The 17,363-nt window shown below is 35.4% G+C and overlaps 2 protein-coding genes, 1 long non-coding RNA gene and 1 pseudogene across 7 annotated transcripts; 3 read left to right on the plus strand and 1 right to left on the minus strand.

Moving 5' to 3' along the window:
• Positions 1-986: 986 nt before the first annotated feature.
• LOC121265522 (lipid droplet phospholipase 1) lies at positions 987-8,705 on the plus strand. 4 transcript variants are annotated; one of them, XR_005940679.1, is made up of 11 exons: positions 988-1,548; positions 2,474-2,618; positions 4,557-4,624; positions 5,052-5,122; positions 5,232-5,498; positions 6,998-7,161; positions 7,250-7,305; positions 7,414-7,466; positions 7,935-8,057; positions 8,133-8,230; positions 8,313-8,373. XR_005940679.1 is itself a non-coding variant. In XM_041169174.1 (11 exons), the coding sequence occupies exons 1-11, from the start codon at positions 1,356-1,358 to the stop codon at positions 8,415-8,417; spliced, it is 1,392 nt and encodes a 463-aa protein (XP_041025108.1). In that variant the 5' UTR covers positions 993-1,355; the 3' UTR covers positions 8,418-8,705. The 4 variants fall into 4 exon arrangements, 3 of the variants coding, with proteins under 3 accessions (XP_041025110.1, XP_041025108.1, XP_041025109.1); XM_041169174.1 differs by having other exon boundaries at positions 993-1,548; positions 7,886-8,057; positions 8,313-8,705; XM_041169175.1 differs by having other exon boundaries at positions 994-1,548; positions 7,889-8,057; positions 8,313-8,705.
• Positions 8,706-10,127: 1,422 nt separating this feature from the next.
• Positions 10,128-11,367, plus strand: LOC121264812 (annotated as a pseudogene).
• On the plus strand, positions 11,152-13,207 carry LOC121264813 (14-3-3-like protein C). The gene is made up of 4 exons (XM_041168117.1): positions 11,152-11,165; positions 11,251-11,338; positions 12,834-12,943; positions 13,051-13,207. Exons 1-4 carry the CDS (start codon positions 11,152-11,154, stop codon positions 13,205-13,207), a joined length of 369 nt encoding a protein of 122 aa, XP_041024051.1.
• Positions 13,208-14,175: 968 nt separating this feature from the next.
• Positions 14,176-16,991, minus strand: LOC121265523. Of its 2 annotated transcripts, none has more exons than XR_005940680.1 (3): positions 16,860-16,991; positions 15,672-15,718; positions 14,176-14,383 (listed from the first exon to the last, which is right to left on the minus strand). It is a non-coding gene; the product is annotated as an uncharacterized LOC121265523 (long non-coding RNA). The 2 variants fall into 2 exon arrangements; XR_005940681.1 differs by lacking the exon at positions 14,176-14,383 and adding an exon at positions 15,004-15,041.
• Positions 16,992-17,363: the final 372 nt, after the last annotated feature.

Raw genomic sequence — 17,363 nt, forward strand, 5'->3', positions numbered from 1 at the left:
AGTAGTGATGTGTCTTAATGACCCTCCATTTTGATCCGATTTTTGCTAATTGCCTGGGGTGTGTGGAAATTTCGAATTCTGAAGTTGTTTCAGAAAACAAATATTGATGTGTGTGCTGTGGTTGGCAATTGTTTTGATTATGTTGAGAACTATCAATTAATTAGAAAGCGTGTCAAAGTTCATAACTAGTTTTCAACAACGTGTTGGTATCCTCCACCAATTAGGTCTTTTAAACTGAATGTAGATGAAGCTATTTTTAATTCATTGAATATTTCTTGAGTTGGTGCTGTATTGCAGGATGATAAGGGTTGCATGGTTATGGCAATGTCTAGAATGAAGTTGGGTATTCATGAGGCAGAAGATAGAGAAGCGCTTGTTGCTCTAAGGGGCTTGCAATTAATTTCTAGCTTGACAAGTACAGTTTGTGGAGGATACTTATCAATGGTGGAATGAGCCTCCAATTTTTATAAGAAGTAGACTTGAAATGGATGCAGTGAGTGCTTATTGCGAGTTTCTGTTTATTATTGCCTATCATTGTCACCGTGTTGGTGAATTATGTACTTGAATTCTATGCATGAATGTAGAAGTATTTTATTCTTAAAAGAAAAAATAATAATAATGGGCCCGGTCATTCTGACGCCACCACGACTTGCTTACCTACTAAGACAAAATGATGACATCAGCACACACTTTATGAGACTAGAAAATTTTTAGGTTTCGTTTGATTACTCAACCCACCTCAACTCATCTCAACTCATCATTACAACTTTTTTAAATTCTAATACAAAATATAATAAACAATTCAACTTTTTTAAATTTTAAAATAATAATAATATTAAAAAATAATATTCTAATAATATTTTATCATCTCGTTCCAATTCAGTTCAACATCCAAACGTAACGTGACCCTCAACTACTTCACGTGACGTTATCTCATTGGACATCGAGTTCGAGATTACTGAAACGGTCCCTCGATCATCCGCAGCTACCAAATCCCATTGGTTGGTGACCATACTTCGGCGTGACTCTCCCTTTTACGACCAGTCCTCGTTTCTGGAACAACGAAATGGGTTTTGTCCTGAAGCACCAGATTTTTCCCTTTCGCTCTCTGTCGTATCCGTCCGGGTCTACAGCGCATCGAAGAAAATAGGCCCAACGTTGCAACAAAATTACGCCTCCGACCCCGCTAGCTTGGCTTGTCGACCCTATCGCGTAGCCGCAGCGCAGGCAGGGCATGGACTTCGCCTGATAAGAGCATTATGGCGTCGATGCTGACCTCGCTTTGATTCAATCGAGAAAATAGGATTATCTCTCTGCATATCGTCTCCTTATAAAAATATATATAGAGAGTGCGCATGGCTTCCGCGCCTTTGATTCACGCTCGGTGTGGTTATTCCCCGAGGTTTAGTGCCAACCGAAGGAATGGGACACATGGACCTGTAGGCTCTCCCGCCTATCCTTCCTCCTCAACGACGACGTGTTCCTCGTCTTCTTCGTGTTGTTCGTCTTCTTCCTTCAATCATGGTCAGGGATTGAGCCTTTCTTCCGGTAATAACTTCCTTTTCTATATTTTCTTCTCTCTTTGGTTGAATTGAAGAGAATTTCATTCAGAAACTGGAGTGGTTACAGTTATAATCACTGGATTTCAAATAGGATTTTGAACTGGTTCTTTTTTGTGTATGTATTAGCTTTCTCAGCTTTTACCTAGAGATAGAAGCATTAGGAGGGGTATTGTTTCGCAAATTAGTCGATATAAGATAAGCGAGGCGAAAAAAATGGCGATATTTTCTGACTAAAATATCTGTGTGTCTGGGATATTAGATAAGTCGTACTGGGATTCACACTGTAAGTAGATTAATCTACTCATTCTCTAGGGAAATGCTTGATTACTGGTTAATTGAATTTGTGACCGGTGTTTTGCCCACTTTTATTGTTCTGTTAGGAACATTACGACGACCTTCCAGATTTAAAATTCAAAACGTTAGCTTATAGTCGACAGGAACTTTGGACTTTTGGACCCTGTTGCCGTAACCAATTTCTTCCTTGGAACTTGTCCATTCTCATATTGTATCTTCCCTTCTTCTTGTCCATCTTTTTTTATTGCTTGTAGACTTGTGTTCCAGGTGGCACAAAATTAGTTTGACAGCTTCCATCGGTCAAACATTGATCAGTAGAGAAAACGTCGGTTCAAAAAGGGGACATCAATAATTAGTACTATAATTTGGTGTAGGGGAGCATTTGATCAAAATTTGGGCATTTTATTCCTTTTGTAGACCAATGGATGCTTTTCTTGATTATAAACACTGACAAGGTCAATTACTCGAGTAAACCTTTGTATGCCCAAACTGAAACGCTAAATCCCGTGCGTCAGTTTGTGTATGTCTGCATGCCTTGGATGTATTATCCAGTCATACCTTGAGGGAGTGGGCTCCGATTTTCATTTTGATTGAGGACGTTAGATAAACTTGTGCAGGCACAAATAGTTGGAGACATCAAGGCCTTAAAGCTCAAGCTATGGGTACCACCACCCAGGGAAATGCCGCGTCATCCAGGGGCATTGCGAATGCAAAAAATGAACCCGATCATCTTCTTGTCCTAGTTCATGGCATCTTGGCAAGGTATATACCTATATTTTGACGAAAGATTGCATGGAGAGTGTAGATTAAGTTAAAGCTAATATATAGAAGAAAGTAATTGATGGGTGGCATACGCTATTGGTATTTGGTATAGTTGTTGTTCAAATGAAGAAAAAACTTCAAATTACTGTCTTCATTGGAAATTGTGCGCATTAGCATTCTGTATTACTCTGCTCCCCATGGGCCGCAGTTAATAATAAAGTCACTTTTAAAAATTCTCAGAAGCTGGAGTGCTACTATTGAATCTTGACTTAAAAATATTTTCTTGTATTTTAAAGGAACCGCCAAGTACAAAGATTCTATAAATAAAATAATTCTTTATTAAAATACTGAGATCATAAAAGAGAGTGCACGGAAGTATTTATTAAAATTTCTCAGGACCTGTGCCATAAAAATCATAACTTAAAATCTTTGTACATGATCTAGGTTATTGTTATGCTTCCTTGGACTAAGTCACATCCTGCAGCTCAATCTTTATAATTATCCTAATTTGGGGTGGTTTAAAAATATAAAAACAAACTAAAATGAGTCGATGACTCAGTAAGAAACCCATTATAATATAAACATACTTAACATGAGATTTTTCAAAAGATATTTTATGCTGAAAACTTAAAATCATGATCATTCATACGTATGCTTATGTCATACATGCGTTGTCTTGAATTATCTAATTTATCATGCTTATCTCACTAGCCCACACACTTAACCCTGTGTGCAAGGTTGTGCACCGGCACTACCTCTTGCCGCCACAAGTGGAGCCACTAATAGCATTCTAGCATACTATGGTGGATTATGCTTAGCTTCGTGGTTTGCACATCTATTTATAAGTCGCATTGGTACCATGCATCTAAATGACCATCTGATTAACTGTTATGAGCTTATCTTACACTTGATCTTATGAAAGGTTACGTGTCTTATACAATGTGAGATGCATGAGATGCATATTACATATATAACTATAATATGCGGAATTAAACATGATGAATTATGTGCTTGCAATATCATGACATGCTTGGTACGTAAGCACTGGCTTCGAAAGAATTGGTTTTAATAATAATATATATAACTAGCTAATGTATGTTAATCCTAATTTATGATCAAGCTACTTATCTTGTAGTGTTGCTTCCTAAAATATTTGATACAAAATCGATCACGGTGCTGAACGGGAGGTTTATGGTTTTTTCCAAATAACACGCAGAAGGGAGATATTTATAGAGAGATTTGGGAGAGGGTGACAACCAGTTTGTGTTGGACTCAGTTAATACATGTCGTGACACTAATCTGTTGAACATTCAGTCGTGATCATATAAGAAGAGAGTTTGAATTTAAAAACATGATCTAGTAGTCCATCCAATGTAGGATTGACAGTGACTGAGACTGCATAAGAGACTTCAATTAGTAATGCTTTTAAATTGAAATAAATTTCTAATGGCCAATCTTTAAATCCGAAAAAAAGTATAACTCATTCAATAAATAATAAATGGGATTTAACCTAGTTATTGAACCTAATTAAAACTCCTAATCAACTTCAATAATTTATCACTCGTGAGTTTATCCAATATAACCCATTAAATATAATTTAAACCCAATAAAATTATAAATATTCCGACCTTAGAATTATTGGGCCGGGTTATTACACATTCATTAACCATCTTCTGCTCTAAATTTCCCTTTTCAGATTCCTCTTTTTTTTCTTTTTCTTTTTTTTTCCAGTTTTCAGTTGCTACTGCAAATATTAAATGTTTGTGTTCAAAATGTGAAAATCCATTTTCATCTATGAACTACTAACGTTGCTCTAGTTCATCAGTACCGTTCTGATTTTCATGGTTGTGTTCCCGCTAATGTCTTCATGGTTATGTTTTTCTCAGGCTTTTTATCTCTTAAGTGTATATTTAGTTGACTGATTTCTCTGTAGTGCAGCCCAAGTGACTGGATATATGTAGAAGCAGAGTTAAAAAAGCGTCTTGGAAGAAACTTCTTAATTTATGGTATGTCCTCTCTCTCTCTCTCTGTTTTTTTCCCCTTTTTTCGGGGGAAGTTCATTCATTGGTAATGAATGAGTTGAGATAAGGCCATCTGGACCTCCTAATTCCTCTAAAATCAACTCAATAAGTCTCAGTTGAGCTTAATTGTATCAAATTAAGAGGTTCAACCCTTATTTTTTTTCTTCAAATTAAGAGGCACAACTGATTAGGATATGTTAGGTACCATAAAAGAAGAATGATAAATACATCAGTCAAAGGGTGTTAATGGTGAATTTGATGGTTTTATTTGGAACGGAAAACTGGAAAGGACCAGATTAGAGTTAGTATGAAAGAAAAAGAAAAGATAAGACAAAAACCTTATTGTTAAACTTTGTTCTCTATGAACAATAGCAAAAACTGTTTGGGTATAAGATTTTCCTTCTGCGTGCAGCGAGTTCTTCTAACACATATACTAAAACCTTTACTGGAATTGAAGGAGCTGGAAAGCGATTAGCAGATGAAGTGAGTATTCAAATCTATGCAAAAACGTGTTCAAAAATTTCAGCTCCATTTATATCTAATCTAGCTTGTGGCTTTCTTCAAAATGACTTGGTATTGCTGTCATGAACAGGTCATGCAAGTTGTGCAAAAGACTGACAGCCTGAAAAAGATCTCATTTTTGGCCCATTCTCTTGGTGGCTTGTTTGCCAGATATGCTGTTGCTGTTCTTTATACACCACATGGCTTAAGTGGTGGCAAACCTGATGATGCTGCCAGTTCTACGGTGGCAAATTCACAAACAGCATGCACTTCAAGACGAGGTATGATTGCTGGATTGGAGCCAATCAATTTTATTACCTTGGCAACTCCACATCTTGGGGTGAGAGGGAGAAAACAGGTTTGTCCCTGAGGGTATAGCTCATCATGTCATTCTTTCACACTTATATATTTTCAACATGTATGTGGTTGTCTTATTATGTTATGGGATTTTCTGCTTGTCTGTGTGGATAGAGAAGATAAAGTTACATTTCTGAGAAGTAAAAAAATATGGTCGATGTTATGAACAGAGCAATGTGATGAAAGAAATGGTCGATGTTATGAAAATAGGAAACGCTCTCTGGACGGATTTAGGGCCTTTTTCTATTACACATTGTTGCTTTGGGCTTCAGTATTGAACAGAGCAAGTTTTAATGACTTTTATGCGAGTAGTTTGTAACTAGGCTCTTTCTTGTATACTTCTTGTGTACTCGGGCATTGCCTATTTATGTGGATTAATAAAACTTCTTACTTATAAAAAAAAAAAAAAGAAGTAAAAAATATTTTCTGCAGGAGAAGATTAAATTACATCTCGTTTCTGTTTGCCAATTTCTCAAGACCATTGGGTACATGTTTTTTTTAGGTTAAGGTTAGGTTTGGATAGTGAGTTGAGATAAGATGAGTTGAAATGAAAGTTGAAAGTTGAATAAAATATTGTTCGAATATTATTTTTTAATATTATTATTGTTTTGAGATTTGAAAAATTAGAATTGTTTATTGTATTTTATGTGGAAATTTGTGAAAGTTGTAATAATGAGATGAGATGAGATAGGTTGAGAGTGTTTTTCAATAGCCTAAATCTATAGCTGTCAAGGTAGTGGTTTTATTAAATATCCTCATATCAGAATATTGAGAAGTGTACTTGCATAAACAAACGGCCAAATGTTCAAGTTGTTTACTTGCTTGGTTGCTTGACCCATTTTTCCTACGTCTTATCCCAAAGTAGTACATTTTTATTTTTTTTTTTATCATTGACAGTTTATCCTTGTACCGTCTATCTTGAACTCATGATCTCGTCCCTCATTCTATTTCTACAAGGAAAGAAGATCCAGTCTATTCTTATCAGAAAAAAGGAGATTCAGTCTATACCTCGTAGCAATTAGTATCATCAATAATTCTTAAAAGGCTTTTGTCTAATCCTAAAAAAGTGTATATATATATATATATATATTAAATGAAGAATAAATGATTCCAAACTATTTAAAACACAGTAGTCTACTGATAAAAGAAATCAGGATTCATATTATGACACTGATAACTCTTAAAGAAATTATTAATAATTAATATTCCTTCTTGATCTGTTGTACTGGATTCCATTAGTGAGAAACCAAAATGTTAGAAACAACAGTATATTTTTTCTTTCTTAAATTGCAAGCGGTCAATAATGTTGTGTATCCCATTATCTCTTACTTTATGCTTATTGAATTTCATTGTTATTGGATTTAATCCAAGTCATGAATCTATTATTGAAGAGTTAATTATTGTTCATGGTTAGTAGTGCAACCAGTAGCACCTGATTCCACACAGTTCAGTTTCCTTTTTTTATTTTTCCAAATTCAATCTTTCATGGTTGTTCTTCAGCTTCCATTTTTATTTGGAGTTCCCATCTTAGAGAAATTGGCTCCACCACTAGCTCCTATAATTGTTGGCCGAACTGGTAGTCAGCTGTTCCTCACTGATGGTAAACCCGATAGACCACCTCTTCTTCTACGAATGGCATCTGATTGTGAAGATGGAAAATTTATGTAAGTTGACAAAGGTTTTTATTGTTCTTAAACACATTTTATTCTATGCCACTGCAGTTTAACGTTTTTAATCTGTTTTGCTTTGTAGATCCTCCCTAGGCACTTTTCGATGCCGTATTCTTTACGCTAATGTATCTTATGATCGTATCCTACTGCATCATATACCTTCTTTTATTTTTAATGTCAATGAGCTGGCTTTGTTGACTTTCTTCTCATTTGTTTTTTCTGCATTAGTATCTTTAACATCAATAGATATGGTTGGTTGGCGCACATCCTCCATAAGGAGGGAGTCAGAACTTTCTAAGGTGAGTTTATGAATTCTCTTCTTGAACTACATGATGTGCTGATGGTTAATTAGTTAGGAGAAGATTAATTGGTTAGTGCACTCATACGCACTTCTCAACTTATTATTATTCATTTTTTGTGTCAAATCCATGAGGACTTGCTTGTGAAGTTCCCATGGTCTGGTGAATTTATGAAGGAGCTGTTTGCTGCTAGAAATACCATGCTTGATAAATCTTAAAATATGTGACAATATTTTTTTTTAACTGAAATTACAAGCTCTTAAGTTGTTTAATCCCTTTATAGTTGGAAACCAGCAATTTGAAAAGGTTCATTGCAAGTGTTTCCCATGCTAGAAAAAGCAGTTCCTTATTTTGGTGATGGAAACTTTTGCATCTGTCTTCCTGTTTATATATTGTCCTGAAATTTTCTACTTAATTAGAAGCCTCCTCGCCGATCTTTGGATGGTTATAAGCATGTTGTCGACGTAGATTACTGTCCCCCAGTTGCCTCTGATGGCCCCCATTTTCCTCCGGAAGCAGCCAAAGCAAAGGAAGCGGCACAAAAGGAACCCAGCATACAACATACAGTGGAATACCATGAAATTATGGAAGGTAATATCAATTTGCCACAGATGTGTCAATTCACGGCCGGGATTCGTACTAATGGTGGTTTTAATTTGTTAACAGAGGAAATGATACGTGGATTACAGCAATTAGGATGGAAAAAGGTCGATGTCAACTTTCATTCTGCATTCTGGCCCTTTTTCGCCCATAACAACATTCATGTACGGACTTGACCCAACTTTTCATTTGGAGATGTTTGCACCTTGGTTTTAGATTTTAATTTGATTTGTTGCCTGAATTTAGGTGAAAAATGAGTGGCTACACAACGCTGGTGCTGGGGTGGTTGCTCATGTTGCAGACACCCTAAAACAACAAGAATCTTCCTCGTTCATTGCTGCCAGCCTATAACATACATAGATACGTGCATTATAGCGCCTTAAACCCCTCCTAATATATTCCTTTGTTAGTTCCTTTTTTTTTTGGGTCCGCTAAGTACAACGTAGCTGAGACTTGTGAAATAATCACACAATTCAATGTAAAACGGAAGCACTTCCATTGGTCATTGGCACAACTTTGTCTACCTCTTATTATCCAATATAGACTTCCATGTGGAATGCACGGTGTTATTCGATGAAACATGACACGTTCATTTATGAATTTCATGGTAATAGAAATACGCGACCTACCAAAACAGAATTTGTAACTTGCTATTGTTATCCTCTCGTCTAGCGGCTAAAGAGTTTTACCTCCCAGGAAAAGACGATTCATTCGATTTTTATTTTCAAGTTTCTTGTAGTTAAGGTAGAATACTCAATTTATTACAGTGGTTCTGTGGAAACATGTTGGCTCCTCTGATATTTCAAGGAGTTTTCAGGGAAGAAACAGGGTTCTGAGACATGTTCTTATCAAATGGTTGTCATACCCTACCAAACGTGAGTAATCGAATGAAGCACAATCCAGATTATCACACGACAAAAATGCTTGGGTTGTGATGAAAGCGGAATCCGGATCCCTTGGATGACTCACGCATTTATATCCCCGTCTAAATGATCCAAGCCAAATCCAAAATTAACTCACGGACCATGATGCAGTTACCGCGGAGTTACTGTTAGTTATAGGATTTTTTTTTTCTCTTTCATACATGTATTTTTTAAAAAAATAAAAAAATTATAATATTATTAAAAAAATATTTTCTTAATTATTAAGTAAAAAAAATTAAAAAATTAAAACGATAGAATGGAACGGTAGAATAAAGCGATAAGAGTAGTATTATTCTGAAAAATATTATAGAAAGGTAAGCACAGAAAAGTTGAATTTAAAGCATAATTGAAAGTGAGGGGCAACTTCTCTCCAATTATGATGGTGGAGATTCTATTTGTTTACAAGCGTGGCTTGCTTTTTTTTTTCTCCTTTGCTCGTTTCCTGTTGACTTTTTCGATGAGGAAGATTCTTGGACTGGAACATGGATAACTTTTTGAATAATATTGCTATGTTCCTCTATTTTGTTCATTATTTTGACTATTTATGTAATTTAATTTTTTTAATTTATTAATTAAGAAAGTGATTATTAATATATTGATATTTTTTTAAAAAAGATAGAAATGTTAAAAAAATTTAAATAAGAAAAGGAAAATACTAGCAAGCCACCTGACTTTACCTTCTCATTTTGATCGTTTATGTATTTAATTTTTTTTACTTAATGATTAAAGAAGTGATTTTTAATGTATTAATATATATTTTTATTTTTTTTAAAATATTGAAATACGTTAAAAAATTATAAAAATAAATGAAAATAAAGATTTGTGTTAGTGGGCACCCCAACGGTCAAAACTAGACGGCACATTAACACTGCCCATAAGACAAATTAAAAAAATTAAAAAAGCTAATTTTGTCTAGGAGGTACGCCCAATAGTCAATGTTGGATAAAATCCTAGCAACACTCTAAATTAATAGAAAAATATTGGATAAAATTGTATAAGCGTTGTGTATTCTTTTTAAAAGAATAGAATTTATTATTAAAAAATTAATTTTTTTTATATAAATTCCTTATTTATTATTATTTTTAAAAAGAACAGGCGACATTTGAAAATTCTATGAATGCATTTTCCTTTAACTCATATGTTAAATCTCTTTCTCAGCTTACGAAGCAATGCTGGTGGGAACACCGTCGAATTACATAGAGTAAGCTATATACGGTGCACGTAGTCCAAAGTCTCCAAACCGCGCGTGCAAATCCGCATCCGATTTTTTGTCGTGTTTTGTAGATTTTCCGGGGCCCCTTCAACTGGCTGCACCTAACCAAACCACCCACCCGGCCCACCCTCCTCTCTACTGCTGAGACTTTCGGACGTACACACCCAGAGAGAGAGACAGCGAGAGAGATCGGGCGTGGCTTTCGCCAAAGAAAGAGAGAACTTTCTCTACATCGCTAAGCTTGCTGAACAAGCCGAGCGCTATGATGGTACTCTGTCTCTCTAATAGCTCCCTCTCTTCTCCTCCTCCTCCTTCTTCTTCTTCTTCTTTTTTTCCCGGTAAACCATAGTCCTCTGTTTGGAAGCTGAGAAAATCAGTAAAAAATAAAAAATAAAAAGTTAGAAGTCTTTCATACCAAGTAGTTTCTTTTGGACATAATGTATTTTATCTGTGGTTGCTTGGAAATGAAAAAGTCCTTGGCTCGAGCTAGTAGGATACTTCAATGGAAATTTGTTCGATTTACTGAACAATCCGTATCAATGTGTGGCTTCTTGAGTTTGGTTTTTTCCTTTTTTTTTCCCATGCATTTTTGGCCGCATTTTTCAATCTAGTCCTTTCGAATTTGGCAGAAATGGTGGATGCGATGAAGAAAGTGGCAAATCTTGACGTGGAACTTAGCTTGGAAGAGCGCAACCTACTCTCCGTCGGGTACAAGAACGTGGTAGGACCGTAGGAGCTCGCAGAGCCTCGTGGAGGATCCTATCCTCGATAGAGCAGAAGGAGGAAGCCAAAGGGAACGATCGGAACGTGAAGCGGATCAAGGAGTACAGGCACAAGGTCGAGTCTGAGCTCTCCCAACGTTTGCAATGAGATCATGAGCGTCATCGACGAGCATCTCATCCCTTCGTGCTCGGCCGAAGAGTCCACCGTGTTTTTCTACAAAATGTGAATGAATTCTCTCTTGTGATAAGTTGTTATTTGATTTCTTCAGTATTATGATTTTAAGGGCTTTTGGGATTTTTCTTTTTTTGTGTGCGCGTGGCTGCAGGAAATGGGATTATTTCCGGTATCTGGCGGAGTTCAAGTCTGGTGATGACAGGAAAGAGGCCGCTGATCAATCTATGAAAGATTATCAGGTTGGTGCTCTTGATTTGGGTTTGCACTCTATCTGTCTGCTAAGAAATGGAAAGATAATTAAAATAGGAGAACAATACGGATACAAATTTGGACTCCCAGCCTAGTCATATAAATATTTTATGCATCTAGACTATAAAAAATGATTTTTGTGTTCATGTCAGCAACCAAATGGATGGTTAAAGTTATTGATGTTCCTGGTGGAGATACAAAATACAAAGCATTTTAATTATCTTGCCAGTTTATAAAATTTGGTCATGTTATCTTTCTCTAAATATTTAAGAGTCATGCTGGATAGAGTTGTGAAGTACGCAAACGTCGCGCAATCCTTTTGAAAAAGAGTAGGGTGTACCATAAAAAAAATTAGTCTTTTTTCATGTGGATCTTATATTTACTCACTTTTTACAATGGGATTGTGCTGCGCTTGTACACTCCACTACTGCAGATATCATTTCTCTTTAGTTTGGCATGGCCGTTGGTGCTATAGCCACTAAGGCCCCGTTTGGATATTGAGATGGTCTCATCTCATCTCATTCCATCTCAACATCCAAATACCACTCAAACACAAACACTTTTCAATTTCAAATCTTATATTTTTTTTATCTAATTATTACCTAGTCATTACAAAAATAATTCAACTTTTTTAAATATAAAAAACAAAAATTATATGAAAAAATGATATTCTAACAATATTTTAATTTTGCAATATTTTTATTCAATTTTTTTTTCTCTCATTTCTTTTAACTGAAGAGTTAATTATTGTGAAAAACGATGACAAAAAAGTAAAATAAAATAGAACAATCACACGATACAAATATTTACATGGTTCGACAACGTGCATACCTACGTCCACGAAGCTGCAGATGATTTTATTATCTTGAGGAATGACTAAATATACTTTGGGGCAAAAATACACTGTTCCAGACGAGCATACTAATCATTAATTACTTATTTATAAAGTTGTACGGTGGAAACTCTAATTTCACAATTTTTGGGTTCAAGCGAGTGTCGAGTGAACTTTCTGCCTGAGCTTCGCTCGAGCAATATGTCACACGAACACTGAGTGAACTTTCTATTTGGCGTTTCTCTAGTCACAAACATGGTAAAAAATTCTTCTGACCCCTTAGCTCAAATCTACGTTCCATGGCCCAAGCCTTATTGAAACTCCACCAAAAAATCGCAGCGAATCTTTGTAGAATTAGGTCGTCAAATCGAGTTGCCACAAGAATGAACTAGGCTCCACAAACCCAAGATTAATGTTAAATTTTTTCCCCTTATCACCTTCATCAAATTTTCAGATTTTAGGTTGCTTCTGACCCTTGCCATTTATCTATCTACCTAATGGATGATGAAGAAAGTAGAGAGATTTTCAAATGATTATGTATCCTGGTTCAGGGGACCAAATTAACTGTCGGTTTTCTGCTGTAGAATGCTTCCAGCTCTTTTGTCCATTTGGGTTGGTGCAATCTGCTCACCTGTAGTGTAATTATTTTTCAGGCAGCTTCTACCACAGCAGAGGCTGATTTACCTTCTATACATCCCATCAGACTGGGTTTGGCCTTGAACTTCTCGGTATTTTATTACGAGATCATGAACTCTCCTGAAAGGTATAAATATAGTATCATTTATTTCTTTGTTATTATATAGTTTGTTTTGTGCAGCGAGAGAGAGAATTTACTTATACGTACCGCTTACATGGTAATTTACGTGCTAGGGCTTGTTACCTGGCAAAGCAAGCTTTTGATGAAGCTATCTCTGAGTTGGATAGTTTGAGTGAGGAATCTTACAAAGACAGCACATTAATCATGCAGCTCTTGAGGGACTACCTCACACTGTGGACTTCTGACATCCCGGAAAATGAAGGTAACTAACAGATCTTTGTAAAAAAAATTAATGTTTGCCCAGACTTTTACTCTTGATGATTCTTTTGTGACTACTATCAAAATTTTTAATCCTTTAACATATTCTGCATAAATAACTCTATATCTGTTGTATTGATAAAGAGGCAGGAATGCTCGTCTATTTTTTTTTGCAAATTCATGACTTATCTAATTATGTTACACAGCTCGACCATCTCTTTTAATTTTATTTTTTCTGTTGGAGGGCTGAACATTCCTTGCAAATTTCTCCGTCACTTTTCTTTGGCTTGCCCTACCCGTTAGGATGCGACCTATTGGTTGAAGAGTGGGTTTGGAATGAGCTGTAGACTTTAAACATCCTGGGTTTGATTCTGCACAGTCCCCATAATTAGGTGACATACGTGGGTTCTGACAAGTAGGTTGTACCGTTGTAGACATAGAATTTAGGGTATTAGCGGTGTATATATATGCATATATAAAATCATCTCTTTTGCATAACTATTTTGTCATTTAAGCAAAATTTTTATATTGACTTATGCATATTTGAGACAAAATAATAATATTATTTTATTATTATTAATGTTTTATCTAAATACAATTTCATAGCATCTAAGTACATATATTAATACAATTTCATGCATCCAAATTTAGCAATTCCATATATAATAAATACATCAAATTTATATACACATGAATCCAATGTGCTCATAAACAACACATTTAACATGTCACCTTAATACAAATTCCATGTATCAACTAAGTGATCTGCTAAATCAAGGTACTGTTTGTGACGCCCCTAAATTTCGCTTGGGATCGAACGGACATTTGAAGCATCGAGACATGCAACACAAGGTTACTTGCCCCCGTTCATGACATATAAGATGCAATGTTCTTAACATACATCTAGCATTATGCAATATTTGCAGCGAATAATTTTTTTTTAACAATACTATGCACCAAACTTATAATATCCCAAATATTTAAAACATATTTCATACATAAAGACATACTAATCAACTGATATCACAACACTAATCCAAAATGGTTGTGAACAAAAGAGTGCTGGAGATTGAACTCCACAAAATACAAGTAGTAATCTAAGGTAACTACATCAACGTCGCACCGTCGCTTAGTCGACCGTTTCTAGTGGGTCGATTCCCAGTTCTCCTTCTGATCCTGCAACAAGATCTATCATTCGGGAGATTTGATTACAAATCTCAGCAAGTTAACAAAAAACTCTCACACAGGTTAATGATGCATGCACGGCAATAAAAACATGAATGTACAACTCAAGTCAATAGTAAACAAAGCATAACTTGACATAACATGTCATGAAATAATAAGCATAACGTGACTTGACATAATATGGCATGAGCTGACATAACTTGAACTGAAACTGAAACTTAACTTGACGTGACATAAACTTGAAACTTGAACATAACATAACGGGAAACATGACTTGAATATGAAATACATGAACTTGGAATCTTATTCAGTAGACTTAATCATTAAAGTGACCATACAGGTGTTACACAGGTCCCCTTGAGCAGTGTGTCCCTGCCGATTACTGCATCACAACACAAATGTCTATACCAGCTGTGAGTGCGTTAATACGTACTGCACAGTTGTTGTGGTCCCACGTATCCTACGTGTCACAATTGTTATGTCTCATGTAGTGTATGCTCCACAGTTGTTGTGGACCCATACTTCATGCTCCACAATTGTTGTGGCCCCATGAATTGTTTGTGCCACACTTGCTGTGGACACACGTAAAATAAAGTTTGACTCCATCGGCGTTAGTGTCTGGCGCGCTCCGGTGACCAGCTAGTTAGGCCCCATTCGCAACCTATTGACTGTACTTCGTCAACCCAGGAAATTTCACACCTATTTAGACACTCCAGCGTGAACAAAGAAGTTTTACTAGAATATTACCTCATCCTAGATCTTATGGTCGTGATTGACATGAATAACTTAACAAGACTATTCTCGAGATATACAAACTGTATTCGAGACGGAATGACATGAATACGAAAAGACAAAAATCCCGACGTAGTGTAACGTAACTTGAACGTAAGATGACAGACATGACATACTTGGAGACTTACTTGTAACAGAAAATATTTTATAACATGGCATACATGTAACAAACATTATTTCGTAACATAGCATAACATATAACAGACAATATTCTGTAACATGGCATAATATGTGATAGTGAAAATTACGTGACATGAAATACATGTAACAGATGGCATACTTAACTTAACATGACATACTTGCAATGCATAGCAATGTATAGAAATACGTGACAGAATATCTTATGTAACAGATGAATAATTCGTGACAGAATAAATTCTGAGTAACAGATAAATATGTAATGATTTGGCATGGCACATAAGATAACATGCATACATACACTTTATTTCCCTTATCACTCATACACATTTAACTGATAGTAAGTTAAAAGCTAACTTACCTCGATCTTCGCGCTTCTAAACAAAACTCAAGTGCGATCACGAGAAACTGAAAGTAGTGATTTCTAAAAATTAGAACTTAATCACTAACAATTAGGAATATGGAAAAATATTGACTTAAAGTAAAATTATCATTTTACTTTCTACATGTGAGAAAATGACCATTTTACCCCTAACTTAAGGATTTTGCATCCTAACTCCAAAAATCACCAAAATGTACATACCTTATGTAAATTTTAACCTAAGCTCAAATATCAATTCAGAAAAATTTAAAACTAAACACAACCATTACAACTCTATAGACCCGAAACTTACAAAGGATATTTTCTTTGATTTTTGTTGTAATTCTTTCAAATCAAGACTCATGATTAAACCAAAAAAATTTCTTCTAATATACTCATAACATATTCTTAAGAATAATCATGTTTTGAATCATGGACAAAAGTCATCAAAATCACTAAAAACCATACTTGAACTTTTTGGCTTTTCTTCTAAGTTCAAAACATATTTTTGTTTCTAACTTGTTTTGATCAACCTCTTGATCCATGACTTATAAAGATGTGATCATCAAACCAAAACATCACATGATTTAAAAAGGTGTCCTAAAACAGGTCCAAGTTTCAAACTCAAGATCACATGGTTAAACATCAATCAAAACATAATTTTAGCCAAGAACATAATCACTTTGGCCTAACCGAAAATCTCCTTGCATAAAATTCCATATCTTCGAAACTAACTTCAAATATCTTCAAAATAACATTCTAACATGTATATAAGAAGCTCAGGATTCTCCAATAAAAATATCAAAGCCATAGGAATAAGATTAAACCATAAAAGACTTAAACTTTCTCAAAACAGAAACTGTTTTTCCTCTTCCAGTTTCTAAGTTTCTAGATCTAAGAAAATTTTTCACCAAAAATTTTAATCATGCATCAAATACTCAACCAATAGTCATATACACATGCTAACAGTACTCCATAAAAATTTCAGACCAATATCTATTCGTTAGCTTGGTCAAAACTCCAAAATATAACACACTCTCTAGTTTATCGTCTAGAATGACCTTTCTGGGGTTTAAACAACTTTTTATCAATCAAATGATCTCCAAATGGAACAAATAAGGTATCCACGTAAACTAGACTCAAAAAGGAAAAACTTTCATGAAGGAAACTTTGCAAGAAAACACTTACAAAAGCTTCGAAACAGGCGTGCAAAAGAGATAAGAAAAACTGTCCGACAGTGTCTTTTGTGTTCTATAAAGGAAAAGTGTAAAGGAGGGTTGCTTTTCGTGGGAAGTGGACTGGAGATCGTCTTACACAGATTATGGGAAGTGATAGGACTGAATGGAAGCTTGAGTGTTGGCCTTTTCTTCTCATTACAATAAACAAAAATCAACCCAAGATCTTTTCTCAAAGTGGAGTGTAAAAGTGAAAGAGTGAGGTGGCCCCTCTTTGTAAAGATCTGGCCAGCCAAGGGGGGGTACAAAACTTAGCCATGAAGCAATACTAATGTGGTCAAATTCGTGGGTCTTAATGGGCCTAAACCGAATGGGCCTAAATTTTGGAGTTTAAAGAGGGTTTGGGTTGCTATCAAGCCCAGATCCAATATCACTTAGCCCAATCAATTTTTTCAAGGTTAACAAGGTTGGATAATGATGTTCTAACACAAATTTGAAGGATTAATAGCATGTGGAA

This window comes from Juglans microcarpa x Juglans regia, chromosome 5D (assembly GCF_004785595.1).
Source record: "Juglans microcarpa x Juglans regia isolate MS1-56 chromosome 5D, Jm3101_v1.0, whole genome shotgun sequence".
In the NCBI taxonomy this organism is placed as follows: Eukaryota; Viridiplantae; Streptophyta; class Magnoliopsida; order Fagales; family Juglandaceae; genus Juglans; species Juglans microcarpa x Juglans regia.

Bases quoted from the DNA above. Each gene is read 5' to 3' on its own strand.
- LOC121265522 (XM_041169174.1), top strand. From the start codon at position 1,356: ATGGCTTCCGCGCCTTTGATTCACGCTCGGTGTGGTTATTCCCCGAGG. The intron at 4,625-5,051 runs GTATGTCCTCTC...TTCTGCGTGCAG, and splicing joins AAGAAACTTCTTAATTTATG to CGAGTTCTTCTAACACATAT. The intron at 5,499-6,997 runs GTTTGTCCCTGA...GTTGTTCTTCAG, and splicing joins GGGTGAGAGGGAGAAAACAG to CTTCCATTTTTATTTGGAGT.
- LOC121264813 (XM_041168117.1), top strand. The intron at 11,339-12,833 runs GTTGGTGCTCTT...ATTATTTTTCAG, and splicing joins AATCTATGAAAGATTATCAG to GCAGCTTCTACCACAGCAGA. The intron at 12,944-13,050 runs GTATAAATATAG...TTTACGTGCTAG, and splicing joins ATCATGAACTCTCCTGAAAG to GGCTTGTTACCTGGCAAAGC.